We start from the raw sequence: 20,685 nt of genomic DNA, 5'->3' as shown, positions 1-20,685 counted from the left end.
CTATAATTTGTGATGAAAGGGTGCGCGGCAATCCTGTTGCTTTGCACGCCAAATGGATCTCCTCGTCTTTTTTTTTTCTTTTTTCATTAAATTTTTTGCGATGAAACGTCCTCGTGCCCTTTTCCCAGAGCTTTTGTTCTTGATCTACGTCACTTTTACCTCGCACGTTTTATTATTTGCTCTCCATTTATCTCGTTGTGAATGTGGGACTCTTTGTATAGGATAAAACTTCTCAAATGGATTATGATATACATGCTTTTTATCATTAAAATATAATACATTTAACATGTTTTATATTATATATGTTTTATATTATGTTTGTGAGAAGTGAATTTTTATTCCCATGTAAAGTTAAGTATTATTATGTTCTATAAAACTTTTGTTAATATTTAATTTGCTTAATTCGCATATAGCCGATATTTATCTCTACTCAATTTTTATAAAATCTAACTTTAAATTAAAATTTTCATTAACACTTGTTTACATCATATCTCTTAATATATTAATGATTCAAATTTTATTCAACACACAGTCTCATAAATTATTCTTATGTTAATATCCGGACTATAAATTCACATTACTTTGTTCTTCAAACATCTTAAAATTTTCTATATAGCACGCATATTAAATATAAATTCTAACAAATAATCAATAGCATAACATAAGTCCATCTTGTTATTTATAGAGAAAAAACTCTAATAAACGTAACTCTAATTCTGTAATAATTCTCTGCATTACAATTCGAATAGTTTAAGGCTCAGTTATTTCAGTGTTATTTTGAGTGAGTCTCTTTTACGAGTAGATTTGCGTACCGCTGGCTGTTAATTTCCAAGTAAATTATGCCTGACCAGATACAGATGCTAACCACTTTAGCTAATACATGAATAGTTCAAATTTCATAACGTAAATGCGTACAAAAAAAAAAAAAAAAAAACATTATATTTAAGTTGTAATCTAATTTAACAATCCAATTTTTTTTTCTATCTCATAGTTTTATTAGCAAATTGAGAGTGTCATAATATTTTCAAGCATAAAATCATAATAAATACTAAAAATAAAAAAAATAATAATTATTGTTATAAATTAATTAAAATAATTTAATCATCAGAAGGATACAGAAAAATGATGAAATATTGAAACATTAAGAAAATATTGTATTTTAAATAAATTTTCCACAATAATCATGAGTATACGAAAAGTATACATTAAAAATTAACTTTAATCTTAATAAAATGAATAACATTACAGATAAGATTATTGCATTTCGTGAATTTAATGGATTTTTCTGTAAATATTTTATTTAAATTTATAAAATGAATAAATGGACATATAATACATATATTTATGGGAAAAAAAAATTGATGCCTATAGGGTAATATTTTAATATTACTATATAATTAATTGATTTCCTCAATTAACTTGATATTTTTGAAAATTAATATACTTTATTTATATTTAAAAATAATTCATTAAGAATAGCTCAAATTTTATTTTGCAAAAAAATGAAAATTATAATATAAACTAATGCAACATTAACTATAGAAAATTTTGAGAATTAGTATTATATTAAGTAAAATTGAAACTGAATTTAAATATTTTCAATGATATTAGATGGTAGAAAATATTTATGTACAATTTGTTTTGAATTAATTTATAGTTATTTCGACAGTGAAGGGTAATAATATTTGTGTATATTCATATTTGTTGAATAATTCTAATGAACTCTATTTTAAATAAAATATTTTTCCACGGATAATTCAGTCACAGGTAAAAATTTAGTATATAAAATCTTAAAGTGTCGCAATTAATTAGTTAGTTACTCATTCTAAATAATTACTAATTTTCTCTGGTTTTTTTCAAAACAGCTTTGTTACAATTATTTCACTTGTGATATAACATTTCACAATATTATTTACGTACCATTAATAACTTACATTTTGCATTATATCAGTTCTATTGATTGACAATTTTGTATTAACATATTAAGAATAATAAATGTAACTATTATTGTTTCAAAAATTTTTACAGTTATGCATAAAATATAATTATAGGTATGTTTTATGTACGAATAATAAAAATACGACAATTACAGTTAATATTATTGTTGTAAACATGTACGTACTTCTAAAAAATCCGCTAAATTACATTTTTATTTATGCAATTTAATAAGAATATAGTTAGTAAAGAAATTATTATTTTTCCTATGAATTATAAGAAATATGTAGATATTATAGAATAGATAATTTATTGGAAATGTTAGTTTTTGAATTAATTATGCTAGGTTCTAGAAAATAATATAATTCAAATTCAATTTAAGTAGAGACGAGATGTAAAAATTGTTGTATAGTATCATAGTCATATATATACTTTATTAAATATTAAACATATAATTTCAGATACATTTTAATTATTATATTAAAGTTATAGTTCTAAATTTTAAATTGTGATATATTTACATCTGTATATTTAAGTATTTATGTTATCTGATTTAAAGAATATATAAATAGATATATTTTGCTTTGACATATAATCTAATCTTTCAACAGTTATCACAAATATTTATTAATCACATAAATCCAGTTTTATAAAAAAATATTTCAAATTTTTTACAGATAAATCTAATAATCTAATAAATCTAATAAATAAGAAATAAAAGTACCTGAATTAATATAGCAAATAATCATATGTTTAATCATGATAACTGACCACTTTAATTCTTTTTAATGTACTTATTTAAAAATGTGATCGAACTTTCTTTATTTATTAATAAACCATTTTCCCTTATTGAAACTAACAAACAATTGATCATACTTTTCAATATAAATAATTTTTATTGTTTTTTACAATTAGAAATTAGAGTATTCATCATCATATTGACATTGTTCTCGGCTGTATTAAAACCACAATAATTACCTCTTGAGAAAACTTCATCCTACACGAAGAAGAATATATTAGCGCAAATTACAAAATTGTTGAGGGAGCTTATGAGGTCTTGGAATTCTTTTTAAAAGTACTTAATATTGATAAAAGTATAAATAAAATACTTGATTGTTTGTTGATAAAATCTGGAAGTTTATGAAAACACAGAAATCTAACAGGTATATTTTAATAAAAAAAAACAATGATAGAACAATTCATTATTTCAATGTGAAGATAGATTTATCACAAAATATATACATTGAAGAAACATTCAGTCTACGTATATTATTGAATTCACTTAAATGAAATGGAATGTTACAATTATTATTGAATCAAATTACTTAGATATTTTAATACGTAGTGTGTATACATTTTTTATATATATATATAATCCGATACAATTACTGTATATATATATATATATATATATATATATATATATCATAAATATTAGTATAATACTAAATATGATAGTTTAATCACTATAGTATAAATAAGGTATTTTTACATTGAGATATGAAAAATAAGTTATTGGCTAATCGATAGAGTCAGGCTTATTCAACTTATTTTAATGCAAAATATGAGCATATAATACATTGTTATTTTAAAATATTAATAACGCTATTTATTATAACGTTACAAATAACTTTTCTTCATAAACTATTGACAAATGTATTTTCAAAAACTATTGAAGATGAGAAATTAACAGGAGCATGCTTCAGTTTATTTTATATATAAAAAGACTCCTAGATTTTGTAATGTACAAATCACATAAATCAATTTATATAAGTTGATATGATTTATAAAAAATTACTTAATGAACAAATATTTTACCAAACCAAGAACTTTCATATATATATAACATATATTCAATTATTCTAATAAAATAATCAAATTGATAAAGATTTTTTAAATTATATACTCTTGAATGCAATAAGTTTCATTTTGACTTATTCAGACAGAAATACTATCTTCTCGAACACAAAATAATAGTCTTGATTATAATTCTTCAAAAATTTCTTTTAAATCAATATATCTTTATTAAATGTTCTTATAATTTATCAGTTTTTATTATTTAAGAGAACATGGATATTTAACATTAATATTTTTTTTTAATGTTCACAGATAAATCTAATTTCTATATCCTTGGAGTTAACTTATAAAATTAGTATTTAAGATCACTTAGCTTCTAATAATAAAATGATAATTAATTGTTTAATAAATAGAGCATTGTTTCAAACTGGCCTTTTAATCATAAATTTTAAAAAATTAGAAAGTAACATTATCGAGTAAATTCCAAATTACAAATAAATTGATCAATCATATTTTTATAATAATACGCTTGAGTTAGTTGTACACGAGGAGTCCATCTTTGGGTTAAGCTTGAAAGCTTGCAATGTTAAGTATGAGCTTTCTCGTTCGATTGTACTGCACGTTGATTTAGAATACTTCGTAATTTTGACAACAGATGTCGGTACTTCTTTTTTAAATATTTTCTTAAATACCTACACACAAAGTAAATATATTAAGAATTTGATAAGATCTGTATTAGCCTAAATCCTAAATCATTTAACATATCAGTGTACGAATAACATAAGTATTACTAATTTCATTCAATAGAGAACGATTATTTAGTATAACCTACTAATGTTTTAGAGACATCAAGTTCTTGTATTATTCTGCGATTCATTTATTTGAAGTAATAACTTCTATTCTTTATAGCAAGAAAACAAGTTTCTTTATTTATGTTGAATAAATGTTTAATAGAACACTTCACTTTTATCATTCAATTTATTTTAAATTAAATGAAATTTTAAAAGTTTATCATCAATGTAATAGCCGTAATTTATTTAAATGCAAATACATATGTAATTTATGCTATTTGTATATGCTTTTATGCTATTTTAAGAAATTCTATATTTTTTTCATTTTACAATTGAAATTAATATTAATTCAATAATTAAAAATATACTTAATTATTTGTTTAGTACGGTATAATAAAATAGTATGAATTCAAGTGGAAACCAAAAAATTAAATGCTGGTATCAACTAAATAATTTTCTTTATTAAGCAACTATGACTAATACTAATTAGCTCAAGACATTTTCATTTTTACAACATATCTCTGATAGTTATTTTCATAGTATATCCTGGCACTTCATCTCGATAAATCATGTAAATTTGATAAGATTAGGTGGAGCAAATATTGGAATATATGTCACTACGTCATTTTTACTTCAATTTCAAGCAAATTGAAGAAAACCGTAGCAATAAAAATGCTTCTCTCCATTATTATTAAAAATTACTTTCTTTTTAAATTTTATTTGAAAATTTTTAGTATTCTAAAAGAATTTTTAGACTGCCTTTATAGCTGTTTGATTTAAATAATCGATTTTAATGAAAAATTAATTTAAACAAGTCCTTTATTCTTGCAAATCACTAATAATTTTAAGTTAAAGTTATTAAAGAAAAATTAATTTAGTTTTCCTAAATTAGAAAACATTGCTTTGATAGAAAATAATAATAATACTTTCATTTTAATATAATTATAGTTACAATAATTTTGTTTTAATAATGTATATAATAATTATAGGTAATGTTAGAAAATTTTCAAATAGAATATTAACTATATAAAAGCCTTACAAGATGCGTAAATGTCATTAACACGAATAATAAGTTTTTATAATCAAAGTAGCATATTCTATGTATTTAATATCTCAACTATTGAATGAATTTGGTTAATTAGCATTAAATTCTATAAGTATCAACAAATTTCGTAACTTTTCTTAATAGACAAATTTTCTATTTTATTTTTAATCACTTTCGTGGAAACTTTTCTAGTCTTTCGTGATTCTATAATACAGAAGATTAAAGTATTGTATTTTTATAGTATTTCGTGAAATAATGGTTCGGAAATTTTTATAAATATATTTTGTAGATTTCTCTTGTATAATTCCAAATAAATTAAATATTAATATAATACAAATGAATGAATTATTTTTTATCCATTCATAAGGAAATGGATAAATTTTATTTATTTAATTTTTTTTTAATTATGTAAACTATTGTAATCGTAATATTTTCCGCTCATGTATTTTCAGTTCTGCATTGATTTCACATTTTATAAGAGAAGTTATGCCTAAAGAAACAAATTCAATTCCTACGCGATATATTATCGTGGGATGATCTGTTTACTTCAATTTCCCAAATTCAGTTTACCTTGACAAATTGTCCAGCGCACGTGCCTAAATGTCACGTCTCAACTAAGATGGAGAGCGAGATACAGAGAGAGAGAGAGAGATAGAGAGAAAGAGAGAGAGAGAGAGAGAGAGAGAGAGTGAGTGGAAGGGAGGGATCGAGATAATGCGACATCCAATGTTTGGTAAATTTTATACTTAAAAGGCAACTTAGAAAGCAGCTTAATGTTGCTATAATGTTTGCTGATTTTCATGAATTCATCTTGTATCTCATTTCACATTTGTCAACATAAATAACAAATAAAGATCCTGAAAAATCTTATAGAACTTGGTAAATTAACTCCTCTTCTTTTGCTTTGCCGGTGATGCTTGTACGTGAATATTATTAATCATTCGTCCGAAAGTCGCCCGAGCACGAACTGAAAATCAACCAAGAAAAAAAAACAACATACGTGAAATATGGTAATTTCCATCGACACCAGCGCTACGTCGATTATGGTTTGCATAAATTAAGAAAATCAAAACAACCAGAGGATTATCACGAATAAGACACGGTTTAAAATTTTGAATGTAGAGCTGTGTTGGAAGTAAGACTGACTCGTGTATTCGCATTGTTGTATATGTTTGTATTTTTTAAGAAAATTCGTTACTCAAAATAAATACTAATAAATTATATGTTTAAATACAATATTTTGCTCTTGTATTAAATATTTAATAGCCTTAGTTATGTATAACACCAGAGCATATCAAAGCTTTATTTTATCCTTATGGCTGCAAATAAAAAAGAATGGTATTAAATAATTCATTCCCCTCCTCATTTATTTATATGTGTATTTTATATTTACCAAGATTAAAGTTTACAAATATTTAATACAATAAGTTATTTAATACGCTTATGTAAATTGGGATCTCCTGAATTCTTAGGTCATTTTGAACTATCCAACGTCTAATATTCTGTTTTAAGAATTAAAAGACAAGAGATCAAGGTTATCTTATCTTTAACTACACACGATTATAGGTAAACATCTTATCATACTTATCAACATTGTTAGATGACCATTGTTAATGTATTAATTCTTTACGTTTCCCGAATATTTCAGAGAGAGAGAGAGAGAGAGAGAGAGAGAGAGAGAGAGAGAGAGAGAGAGAGGAAAGATATATAAATGTATATAGTTATGAAATCTTGGCCAAAAAATTTATTTATGATTAAAATAAATTTAATACAACTGATTATGTTGTAGCATTACAAAGAAAGATAAGAGCCGCATGATGGTATTGACTAAAAATAATCTGTCTAAATAATGTATCTAAAGTTTTATCTTATCTTTTTTTAGAAATAAAATATAATTATAATTTCTACTATTTGTAATAAAAACATATATTCAATAATGTAGTGATTATCGAATAATTCAACCTTCATTTATCATCGCTATATTTTATTTTCATAATCATTTTGTCAATTTGTTATTTATTAATGTATAAGTTATTGGACTGAAAAGGATGGATATAATAATTTTATAAAAGCTGTACAAACTCTTATAACTCCTATGTGTTTGCTTAGTTTTTATTTATACATACATGTAAATATTTCTAAAATTAATAGTGCTAGATTCAAACTTTAATAGGATAAATAAGATTATCTATAGAATTATCTAAATTAATTTAAACTCGTATTTATTAAGTTTGATTAAAATATCTTGGATTTGACTTTATTATATCATAGATTTTCCAAAACAGTATTTCGATTATTATCTTGTACAACATTAAGTCATTAAAACTTTTAACATACAACGTTATAACGAAGACATTTTAATTAATAGTAAAGATAGATGTTTATCGAAAGATTTTTACTTTTCATTGAATTTATAATTTTTTTTAAATTGAGCTACAAGTACCATCATCATTATTAATCGGTAAAGACATTATAACGATATTTTGTGATTAATAAATTATACTTTCAATAATAATTACCTTTATGAGATGTTCACAAATTATTCAATTACTTTTATCAGTATTGGATAAAAAGTGTTCGTTATTGGTGAATTACCAGAGTTATAAAATACGATGCAATATTATGCTGCACAAATATATCGAAAGTATCATTGAAATTATGTGTCTTAAAAAAAAAAACTATTAATATTAGATATTAGATGAGAGATAGAGATAGATAGATAGATAGATAGATAGAGAGAGAGAGAGAGAGAGAGAGAGAGAGAGAGAGAGAGAGAGAGAGAGAGAAAGAAAGAGAGAGGGGAAAGAGAATGAGAAAAATTTTAATTACCATTATCTATAGAAATTAACTGTCATATATAAAAAAAATTACATTAGCAATGTACAATGAAACGAGCCCACGAACTTAATTTATCTCTAAACTCTTGTCAGTCATTGTATTTATGAATTATCAGCTTAGAGTAAAAGCAGCATCACTTTCTCCATAACAATTATGAATATAAACGACGCAAATTCAAAATAATGAGATTTTCTAAAATCTATTTGTAATATATCATTATCTAATTAATTTTAATTTGACAGTGATTCATAATACGAGATTTATTTTCCAACACAATTCACTACTCATACGTCATATAAATTACATTTATAAAAAATATAAAGTACATTTTTGTGCATCGACATCAAATAATAAACGCCTCTTTTTCATTTTGCGACTACATTCCATAAATAGAGGTTTAAAATTTTCATTTAAATTCCAAATGAATACTCTTTAGAACTTCATCCCGCGCGTCTTTCCGCTCTTATACTTTACGACTCTCCTCTCAAGCCTCAAAACTACCAGCATAAATTATCCTTTACATTTTACTCGCCGTTGCCGGGCACAAGCAAGCTAACAAAGGACTTCCCAACTTCAAAATCGTGACACAAGCGCACGCGCAGAGAGAGAGAGAGAGAGAGATAGAGAGAGAGAGAGAGAGAGAGAGAGAGAGAGAGAGAGAGAGAGAGAGAGAGAAAGAAAGAGAGAGGGGAAAGAGAATGAGAAAAATTTTAATTACCATTATCTATAGAAATTAACTGTCATATATAAAAAAAATTACATTAGCAATGTACAATGAAACGAGCCCACGAACTTAATTTATCTCTAAACTCTTGTCAGTCATTGTATTTATGAATTATCAGCTTAGAGTAAAAGCAGCATCACTTTCTCCATAACAATTATGAATATAAACGACGCAAATTCAAAATAATGAGATTTTCTAAAATCTATTTGTAATATATCATTATCTAATTAATTTTAATTTGACAGTGATTCATAATACGAGATTTATTTTCCAACACAATTCACTACTCATACGTCATATAAATTACATTTATAAAAAATATAAAGTACATTTTTGTGCATCGACATCAAATAATAAACGCCTCTTTTTCATTTTGCGACTACATTCCATAAATAGAGGTTTAAAATTTTCATTTAAATTCCAAATGAATACTCTTTAGAACTTCATCCCGCGCGTCTTTCCGCTCTTATACTTTACGACTCTCCTCTCAAGCCTCAAAACTACCAGCATAAATTATCCTTTACATTTTACTCGCCGTTGCCGGGCACAAGCAAGCTAACAAAGGACTTCCCAACTTCAAAATCGTGACACAAGCGCACGCGCACAGAGAGAGAGAGAGAGAGATAGAGAGAGAGAGAGAGAGAGAGAGATAGAGAGAGAGAGAGAGAGAGAGTAACAGTAACAGTAGGTCCTTAACATTATTCGGCACTCCAATTGCCGGCGCCGGACACGCACGGAACGTCCAGCCGAAGCCAACATAATATAAGAAGGACGACCATCGATCGCCGACGTCATCGGCTCCCTCGGTCGCGGCCCAAGGGGAGACGAAATCAAGGCTGACCTTGACCCCAGGGGCTCCTACGTGGCCCGACGTCACGAATTACGCCGTCGTATTGCCTGGCCGCGAAAAGCGAACGCGACGTCATTAAAGGAGCGGAGGGCGAGTGGTTCGCGTGCGCCGGGAGCTTATCGCAATTGGCGGCTGCCGACTTTAATTTAAACCGCCGCCGCCGCCGCCACGACCGCCGTCGCCGCCGCCACGACCGCCGTCCCACTGCCATCGTCGCACGTAGATTTTCCCATCGCGTGTAGGCCGCGATCGCCTTCGGATCCGAGATCGATCGGACTTCTGATCGCCAAGGGATCGCCTTATCAGCCTCGCGATTCGACGCCTTAATGATAAATTGAATTTTTTAAATACGCGGTTCACGCATATGTCTTTAAAAGAAAATATAATGATAAATTAAAATTAAACGGCTTATGAGAATAATAATAGGAGAATTTTTTTAGTTTCAGAAATAGATGATTTAATAAGGCTCCTATCGTTAAGCTCGATTCGTTGATAATAAAACTCTATCTAGCCATGTCAATTATACATTTGTTACCACAAAAATATGCCAAATACACATATTTTTAGATTAACTTTGTTGAAAGTAATTGCTAATCCCGTAAACAACTATTATCTACCTGTAAATTTAAATATTAAAGAAAATTACTTGGAGCATTCGTATTCAATGTTTGATTATGTATTTATGTATAGTAGAAAGAATGGGGTAGGGGGTGAGTTTTTTTTTCTTCAAATTTTCATAATTCTAAGTTATATAAATAAATAAATATATGTTTTCAAGATGAACTGAAACGCACAAAATGTAGATGTACTTGTTAGAGCAATAAAATGTAAAATGTTTTGAGGTCAACGTTATTATTAATGCGAATGACACATAATATTTTGTTGATTATTAGATACTTAATATTCTTTTCGAAAACTTTGAACATTTTTAAGATACATGTGTATAATATTTTGAATTTCAACGAAGAAACGAAATAAACAATTGCGCTTTATAAATAAAGTCCTCGTAACATTTTTATATGATTGAATATTTTTATATTTTAAAGTGTTGAAATATCGAAAGCTTTTCAATTGAAATAACTGAAGGCTATGCAATATAAATTACATACAAATTAATCAATCATCTCATTAATAATACGACATCACTTTTTTCATACATCTGTATTTACATAAATAATATAAATATTCGTGGGTTTAAATACTTGAAACTGCTTCGAAGCACATCGTTACAAAGTTAGATTACCTTTATTTGTAAAGAAAAAATCTTGTTAATAGTATTGCGTGAAAAATGGAAATTTTTTTATTTTTCAACAGCGTTCGTTAAGAAAAACAATTTAATAATTTTAAAGCCGAAACGTGGTGAATTTTATATGAATTCAAAACTCATTTTATCACGAAACGCAATGACAGATAATTTATTTATTTCAATTTTCTAATTTAAAGATCTTTACAGCATATGTTTATTCACGAGCATATTGTTAAGTAAATTGGAAATGGTTGGATGATTAAATGACCGTTGTATTCATTTCCTAATTTGCATGTGAAAATTATCATTCACGACGCAATATACATTTGAATAAAAAAAAAGAAAAAGATGAAATTTTCAATTTATGCGAAAGTATGAGAAGTATATTCTCATAAGGTTTATTTATGTTTTAGAAGGAAAAGATAAATGAATACAAACAACCATCCAACGGCTACAGAAATACGAATGTAACTACTTTGTCAGACTACTAATTGTAGCATTTAGTGTATTTTGTAATCTATCGTAGACATCCAAGTGTAGAAGTATTGGAACAGATAATAGACTACTCTAATCTGTCAATTCTAATCAATTCATTAGCATCGACATCGCAAGTGTTGCATCGCAAAACAACACGAAAAATGCACATTTGCGCATGAATCGCACTACATGAAAGTCACGCTACATTCGTACATTTAATGTCGAATGTTCCGTAATTGGTGTTGGTGCATTAAAGTAGATTATTTTACTCGTTCACCTATTTGGACACATGAACTGTAAAGTAAAATGTAGTGAATAAATAAATGAGTATATTTGGATTAGTATCTGAAGGTTTTTAATTGCAGTAGAAATCACATATAAATTTAGTGGAGACGATAATTTGACTCATCAGAAATTGTAATTTTTATGCAAAAAAAAAAAAAAAAAAAAAAATTAATTATGCATACGTGTTTCCGATGCATTAGTGTTTCAGTACACATACCACTTAAAATTATTCCATTTCTCTATAAATATCATTAATATGGTCGAATATATTTTTTGGCCGTTACACGTTATCCAAGAACACGAGAAATTGCTTCGTTTAATAAAAATTTAGCTTCGTAGCATCCAATTGTAAACAAAATACAAGTTTAATGAAGAGGCTCCTATAAATTTATTATCTATCTTTATTATTATTCGCTATTGATAAAAGAAAATTTTTCATTAAAATATTTATTTATTTATTTATTTATTTATTTATTTATTTATTTATTATTATTATTTTTTTCAATAAGTAACACGATAGATAATAACGTAAATTTTTAAAAAGTGGAAGGTAACGGTAATTCAAAGGTAAGAATAGAATAGAAGTTCATACGAATCTTATACGAATATTTATTTTTATACTAAAAGAATAATATTCGTGTATAAATAGTATGAAGTATATTTAAGGTGCATGATGTTCAAATAGTAGGGAATCATAAATGTTGCGTATAATAAACATAAAATAAAAGATCGATATAATCTATTTCATTGATTGGCGTTTGCTCTCTAATTTCTACTGGATAATTATAAATTCGCTGAAAGAATTTTGTCTGTAAATTTTATTAGAATGACCTCTATATCAATAATATTTATATAATAGTAGGCTAGAAATAATAATAATAGAGTACATTGTGAATACAGAAAATTATGCGTAAATATTAAGAAATAACAATCTTGTAAGTAATCTCGGAAAATAGGAAACAAAAGGAAGAGAACAATCTATTTAGTGTTTATTATGTATTTAAAAATACAATTGTCCTTGCTTGTTTCTTAATGAGATAAAATCATACGTGTATGGGTGAGGAATGTTACATTCAATCAGTAATTGATTTAAATAATGATGGTCAAGGTGAAATCGTTAGATTTATAGATAGAAATAATTTCTGATTTTCAGATTTTTTTTATCACTACAATTTCAATCTATAAATAACAACAAGAGATATAGTTAAATATTTAATAAAGTTCTCATACAATTAATTTAATTATTCAAATACATAAATTCGTAAATACATTAATATTATGAATCTGCATAATAATAATAATAATAATAATAATAATAATAATAATAATAATAATAATAATAGTAATAATAACAACAACAATAACAACAAAAACTAAAAGTTTTTGTCATAAATGCTATTATTGAAAAATAAGTGAAATATAATATAATGCTTTTCTTCGTGACTATATCAATCTGCTATTTATAATATTATCGTAGTAGAATTACAAAATTAATACTTATCAATTTATAGTTTTCAATAATAAAATAAAGAAAATGAAAGCTACTTTTTTTCGTATATTCCAAGGCAAATGTAATTAAATTAATCGTAGAAATATACATCACGGAGCTTTATGTAAATCTAGCATGAAATATTTCTTCCTTCTATTCGCTTCTCAATATACATCATTTAATTAATAGCAAATGCAAGATGATCAATAAATAGATATATACATATCAATTAATTCGCTACCGAGATTAAATGTTTGATAGGGATTAATAAATTGATGATGTCCATGTTACATGAAGAAGTTTGTACGATCGTATATGTTGCAAGAGTCCTTCAATTGTCGATTAAAACTTTTGATTATTTAATAATTAAACGTCTAATTGCTTTATATTAATAATATTAATAAGTTTTACATTCTAATAGTACAACTCGCTTAATTAGCTCTTTTTTTTTTTTTTTACTGATTACAACATTTTTAATAGAACGAAGATGGCTGCTACTAATTGGAAGACGGAATATGTATTAATTGTAGATTCACTATTTACTGGAACAAGAAAATGTCTATTATAATTTTAATGTAATATTTTATCATACAAATTGTTAAATTAATCGATATTACCTATTAATTTCATATTCATATAAATTCGACTATTTCACATTTATTTCAAGGATTACAATTCATTTAATGAAGCTATAATATTATTCAAATGATAGTATATTAATTTAAGAAAGGACGATTTTTTTTTTTTTTTTTTTTTTTTTTTACAAACATATAGCAATTTATTTACATAATTTATGTGATTTAGATTGATTTAAATCGCTGGAAAAATTGTGTATAAAAGATCGAACACGAGAAGTTTATTTATAAAAAATAATTCTTTTTTAATTTATAATGAATTTATAAATTTAACTTGTAAATTGACTTTATAATTTCTCGTTTAATTGAAAAAATCAAGCGCTTAATTATTTTATTATTATTATTTAGGAGTACATAGAAATTATTTTGAACAAAACAAGGAATAAAATACTTTCTTTTTTTTTATCTACACTACTTTCGATTCTTTTCATTTTCAATTATTCAAATTTTTACATATAATTAAATTGGGCTTCTAATTATTAAAAATAAGCTCTGGCAAAACAGATTGATTTAGCATCCAAATACTTTTACTTTAATTACTGTGGTGATAGAGATTACTTATTTTCGCTTTACCTTCATTTCGTTATAATTATAATAATGCGTAGACAATTTTTCCCCCATTTAAATTACGTTTTTCTAAACTAATGTAATACTTAATCGAACGTGGAAAAATTATTTGAGTGAGATAAAAATCTTTTCCTTAAACTCCTCGAATTGACGCTCATTATCTTAAAAATAAAAAACAATCTGACTTTGAAAATTGAAAACTTTGGTATTTTTTTTTTTTTTTTGGCTGCATTATGTTTTATACATACATTAACTTAGCAAACTTAGCCAATTTTTTGTCATTCAAGATTATCGTAACACGAAAAAGAAATGTTTCTTTCGCGTATACGTTTCAGCGAACAAAATAATAAGTATAATGATTATAAATTTACCTTGTCGACACTGATTACCTTCTTGCATATAATCAAAACCACACACGCACCTTCCGTTTCTACAAAAACTTCTCGACGATTCCACAAAACATTCGCCTTCTTTGGTGCATTCTTCGCCTAACCCTGGATTTTATAAAAAAGAAAATGCCATTCTGCCGTTATTATTTATAACCACACGGATAAATAATTATTCGTTTCTTACATTTCTTTTTAAAGCATGAATCCATATTATAAAAATAGCCAGGAATGCATTTACATTTACCATATTCGTTGTCGGTTAGATCTTTTAATGGCAGTTTATTGAAAGCGCAGTGTGTGTTGGGTATCACCGACGTGCATTGCACATCATACATGCATTCCTTTTCGAACGAAGCAACTTTAAAAGAAGATAATATGATAATTACACGTTTGATCATAACGCAGATATTCAATCTATAATAATTATAATGATAATATTATGGGATATAATGAAAGAAAGCTAAAATGTTTTCATACTTACTGGGAATGCATTCATTGTCGGGACTAGCGATGAAATGTTCTTTACATTTGCAAACATTCTTCTCCGAGCATGTCGTGTTACTTTGTTTACATTTGATATCAGCCGTACAAATTGCGTTTAAACCTATTTTCAATATGTAAATTAGCTGTTCGTTAGCCATCCCTTACTTTTATAAATATAGACAATATTTTAACTCCAATGCTTACCCGCTTGGCATAGTCCATCTAGAACAATATAATTCTCCTGGCATTTACATTTATTATCATTACAATATGAATAATCAAGCTCGCAATCTTCATTTTCTTCACAATAACTATCCAATTCTGTAATAAGTATTTAAGTACGATTTTACATATACAATGAAGTTAGCCTCCGGAGAATACGTTATAAATAATATATAATTACAAAAATCAGGCACATTTATTATTATAATCGAGATGCTTGCACTGCCCGACTATGCAGAGTCACGATACTTTTCTAATTGATAAGGCAGTTTTATCAATTAGAAATAGTAATGAAACACGAATAAATGTGTGGCACAGTTCGCTACACTCAACAGTAATCGTGAAAACCTCCCAGGCCTGTTGAACTTTCTTATTGCTACTCAACGCGAGCTTTCTAATCAGTCCAGAAGGACGTGTTAACATCAACGTTTGTCGAATAAAGTAGAATAGGCTTAACCTGGTTTATCACTGATGCAATAGCCCTTATCGGCACTATGGTGACTCCCGGTTGGACACGAGCAGAATCCTCCTGCGGTACTGCGATCGCAAAAACTTTGAAGCCCAGGACTCCGTGAGTAGCAGTCGTTTTGGCTCCAACATTGCTCGTTGATTTTTTTGTTTATCCAGCAGAATTTCTCGTCACTTAGCCAGTGGCTCTCTGCCCCGCAGATGCACTGGCCCTCGACGCAATGGGCCGCCGGACCAAACAATTGACACTGCTCGCGATATTGGCAACTGCTGCCAATTTTTTTTAATACTGAAATGGCATTAATTAGTTTAAGCGTTTTTCCAAAACATAAATTTTTACTTACATCTCTCTCTCTCTCTCTCTCTCTCTCTCTCTATATATATATATATATATATATATATATATATATATAAGTATCGCGTGGTTAGCGTAGGTATTAATAAGTTAATCATTTCAAACTTACTTACAAGTTTACATTATTTGTACATTTATCGCGCCTGTAATTTATATAATTTACAGTTTCACGATTATTCAATCAATATATAATTATGTATGTGATACTTTTTAATAAGTATCCATTGGTATTGATTACAAAATTTTACTTATTTATATACACTTGGACTTTTCATATGATGAATAATAAAATTTGATGAAAATTGATTTACATTTACGACAATCCTGATTGCTTTTTAAATTAACTCTATCAGCTTCACAAGTCCATGCTTCATCTTTGCAAACACTATATTTCACTTTGTACTTCTCATCGACCGAACCACACTTTTCCCCTATTTCTATATAAAGCAAAACATTGATATATTACTTTAATTCAAACGATAAAAAAAAATATTGAATTATTAACGTACCTGGAACGCAAGCATTAAGCTCCTCCGACCAAAAATGTGCCCGATTACACGTACATTTTTTATCCAATCCGCAATGAGAATTCACCAGTGACCTGCAGTCCGTTTTTTTAATGCAACGATTTCCCACGATTATCATTACCGTAGCAGATGCTTATGAATAAAAAACAAAAACAAAACAAAACAAACAATAAATAAACAAAAAAAAAAAAAAAAAAAAAAAAAAAAAGAAAGAGAAAGAATGAAAATTAGATGCAAATTCAAGGGCATTCTTCGTATTTTTAATTTATAAACGATTTATTATTTGATAAACGATATTATGCGGTAAGGTTCTTACTATTTTCATCATCCAGATCAAGCATTGGATCATAATTTAGCGATTCGTAGCTAAGTTCAGTGCTTTCTACAGAGCACTTTTGTGAAAGACATTTGGCTGCTTTATCGAACGAACAATCAGCATCTATGAGGCAATTATCTCCTAATTCTAAAAGGAAAAATTGACATATATGAAATATATTTTAAAAGAACCCTGATAAGAATATATCGCAAAAGTAAAAAAATTTTAAAGGAACATAAACATGTTGCGATATATACTTAAGTACTTTGTTAATTAATTTTTATATAAACTGCCAATGAATGTACAATAATAATTTTTTTTTTTTTTTTTTTTCTGGAATTTAAAAACATTATCATTTCACTTGGCCTGCAATTGACTTGCAATTAACTTATTGGTAATGAAATACTTAAATAAGATGCGCTCAATAATATTTGCATACAATACAATGTTAAAGGATATCGGCAATCAATTATTTTACTTTCATTAGTCAAATATGTATTTATAAATGTACTTTTAGCCGCACGACGACAAGTATTGTTCTCTCGCTGATAAAAATTCTCGCTACATTTGCAAAATCCATTTACGCACGATGCAGCCTGGTATTCTGCATATACAAAACAGTCTTCGTTCCTTACGCAGTCTTCGTTCAATCCTAAAAATTATTATTATTATTATTACCCATTGGGTTTTTAATTTTCATAGCAATAATATTTTGTATTTCTAATTTTAATTTAACGCGAACAGTGTAAAACGATTAATCAAATTTAATCAAATATGATCTGTTAAAATGCAGGACTTGCGGGGGAACAAAGTTTTATATCGATATATCAACTAAACATTAATTTGCGCAATTTTATTATATTACGAATGTATTACTTAGAACTATTATTTCAATTCTTTTATTTATTGAAACGTTGGGTTTTACCTTTCGACAAATGGCATTCTCCATGCAAATAATGATAACCATCTTTACAGTTACAAGTACCATTCGTGCAGATTCCACCAGCTTTGAGAAATTGTGAGCACTGTATGCTTTCTTCGCATTCGTCATTATAACTAATCGCAACTGAAAAATGATGATTCAACTCAAGTAAATTGCTAATTTAATTTACCCGACTAATCGATACTGTCAGACTCATGCCCTCCCGCTTTTTCAGCGATATTAAAAAATAATTTAAATTCATAGGACATTGTAAAATTGAGAAAGTACGCGAAAGCTGTTATTAAAAGTAAATACGTTATTAAATACCTTTCAAGCACTTGGTTAACGTTCCATCAATAATAAATGATACAGGACACCTGCAGTATCCTTCGAAACATTCTGAATTACTTATTATACAGTCAGCGTAAGTTGTACAAGACTGATTTGCGAATCTTGGCCATAATCTCTCATTTACATCAACTAACTTGTCATCTGTCAATACATAAAAAAAAAACATTCTAAATTCGAAGCAGCGAATTTTAATAAATCAATTCTCCGTTTTTTTTTTTTTTTTTTTTTTTTTTTTTTTTTTTTTTTTTTTTTTTTTTTTTTTGTAAATATCTACACATTCTAAATCGTTAAAGAGCTCATTAAATTAGACAATCGGCGTAATTAATGATAGTTAATATTCTGAATCACTCGTTTTTTATCAAATTGTAAAAACACTGATATTTGTTTTAGTTATGTAAATTAAAATTTTCGAAGTTTTGCAATTTAATAATTTAATGCTTGTTTAGTTTTTTTTCTTAAATTATTTTAGTTTTATTTGCTCATTACATCTTTACAATTATCTAACACAATTAACTACATTATCTACAATCTTAAATGACATGGATATTTTACATATTTCAAATAAATCATTAAAAAATTTTGTGTAAACGAAAGTAAGTATATTATATTAAATTATCTATGGCAGTGGATTGAAATAATTAAATATATTATCACTTAATGGAGTAGTAAAATGTTATGACTTTTGAGATTAAATTAAAACGAATATATCTCTATATGAATCATTTACATTGAATATTTTTTATTATTAAATTATATATATATATATATATATATATATATATGAATATTCGATTATATAAAAGAAATTTTTAGACTTTATTTAACTAAAATGAGAATACTAACGAAATCTATAATAGAAATTCTTGCGCTTAAACAATAAATTGTGTTATATATGAGCAACAAACTTGAATACTTTTATCAGTTACTACTATGTTTCGTTTTATTATCTCAGTGTTTATGTATACTACTTATCTATATATTGATTTGTCTTTGATGTCACATTTATAAGTAAATTGATAAACGACATCTTGATTTTAAATAAAGTAATTCATTTTTTGAATTAAAAATACTTAGATCAAACGGAGTTTCAATGTGAACTGCAGACTTTTCAAATTTGGAAAATAAGTTTAAGAATACTGTGAGTTTTATTAGATATATATATATATATATATATATATATATCGAATATATCCTGTGTCAAATCGACTGATGCTCGCGCGAGTAGCAGATAGTTCTCGCGTGACGATTCGCGCGAATGCCGAAGTCACCACTGTGATTAACGTCTGTTTACATCGATTCCTTCGCTTCTTTTTCTTTCGTTGTTGGGAAGAAGATTAAAGCGTCGGTGACACGCTTCGGTTCTCACCAAAAACAACAATTTCCACTCCTGTCACCAAATGTGGTAATTTTTATCGAGGCACTGCGGTTTCTTCTTCTTTCTTTTAATATTTCTTTATAATTTACTTTAGAATTTTCACTCTAAATTTTCAACTTCTTGCAATTTCGCTCAGATTTAGCTTCTTACTTCGCGCATTTTACTTCAACTGCATTTAATTTATTTCTTCAACACCATATTTATTCGTATGCCTTACGAATAATAGTATGAAATTTAAATTATAATAATAAAATTGAACGATTCTATTCTCTCTCACTATCTCATTATTTTGCTTACTAGCTTATCTTAACAATTGTTGCTTTCAATTTAAGAAGTATTATGATTAGAAAGTAGTAAATCTACTAGAATTTATCATTAACATTAAAACAAACTACTTATTACCTTTTTATTAAGATGTAAATATTTTACTTTCTATTAATACTGAAGCATTTAGAACTTTATACTTTTATAAGGAAGAATGCAAATTTTCAAATATTTGACTTTGATATAATCTCATTATAAAATATAATGTACTACAATTATTATTTAATAACTTGAATTACAGTATGAAAAAATCGAAAAGTTTACCAAATACTTA

General features: G+C 26.7%; 1 protein-coding gene across 1 annotated transcript; it reads right to left on the bottom strand.

The window, feature by feature from the left end:
- Positions 1-13,931: 13,931 nt before the first annotated feature.
- On the bottom strand, positions 13,932-17,543 carry LOC105368366 (matrilin-2-like). Its single transcript, XM_011507372.1, has 9 exons — positions 17,440-17,543; positions 17,106-17,255; positions 16,908-17,033; positions 16,231-16,530; positions 15,756-15,872; positions 15,550-15,672; positions 15,253-15,426; positions 15,051-15,173; positions 13,932-14,019 (listed from the first exon to the last, which is right to left on the bottom strand). The coding sequence occupies exons 1-9, from the start codon at positions 17,462-17,464 to the stop codon at positions 13,940-13,942; spliced, it is 1,218 nt and encodes a 405-aa protein (XP_011505674.1). The 5' UTR covers positions 17,465-17,543; the 3' UTR covers positions 13,932-13,939.
- Positions 17,544-20,685: the final 3,142 nt, after the last annotated feature.

This window comes from Ceratosolen solmsi, unplaced genomic scaffold, assembly GCF_000503995.2.
Source record: "Ceratosolen solmsi marchali unplaced genomic scaffold, CerSol_1.0 scaffold6, whole genome shotgun sequence".
Lineage (NCBI taxonomy): Eukaryota > Metazoa > Arthropoda > Insecta > Hymenoptera > Agaonidae > Ceratosolen > Ceratosolen solmsi.
Note: the sequence above shows the minus strand (reverse complement) of the source record. Positions and strands in the feature narration are given on the sequence as shown.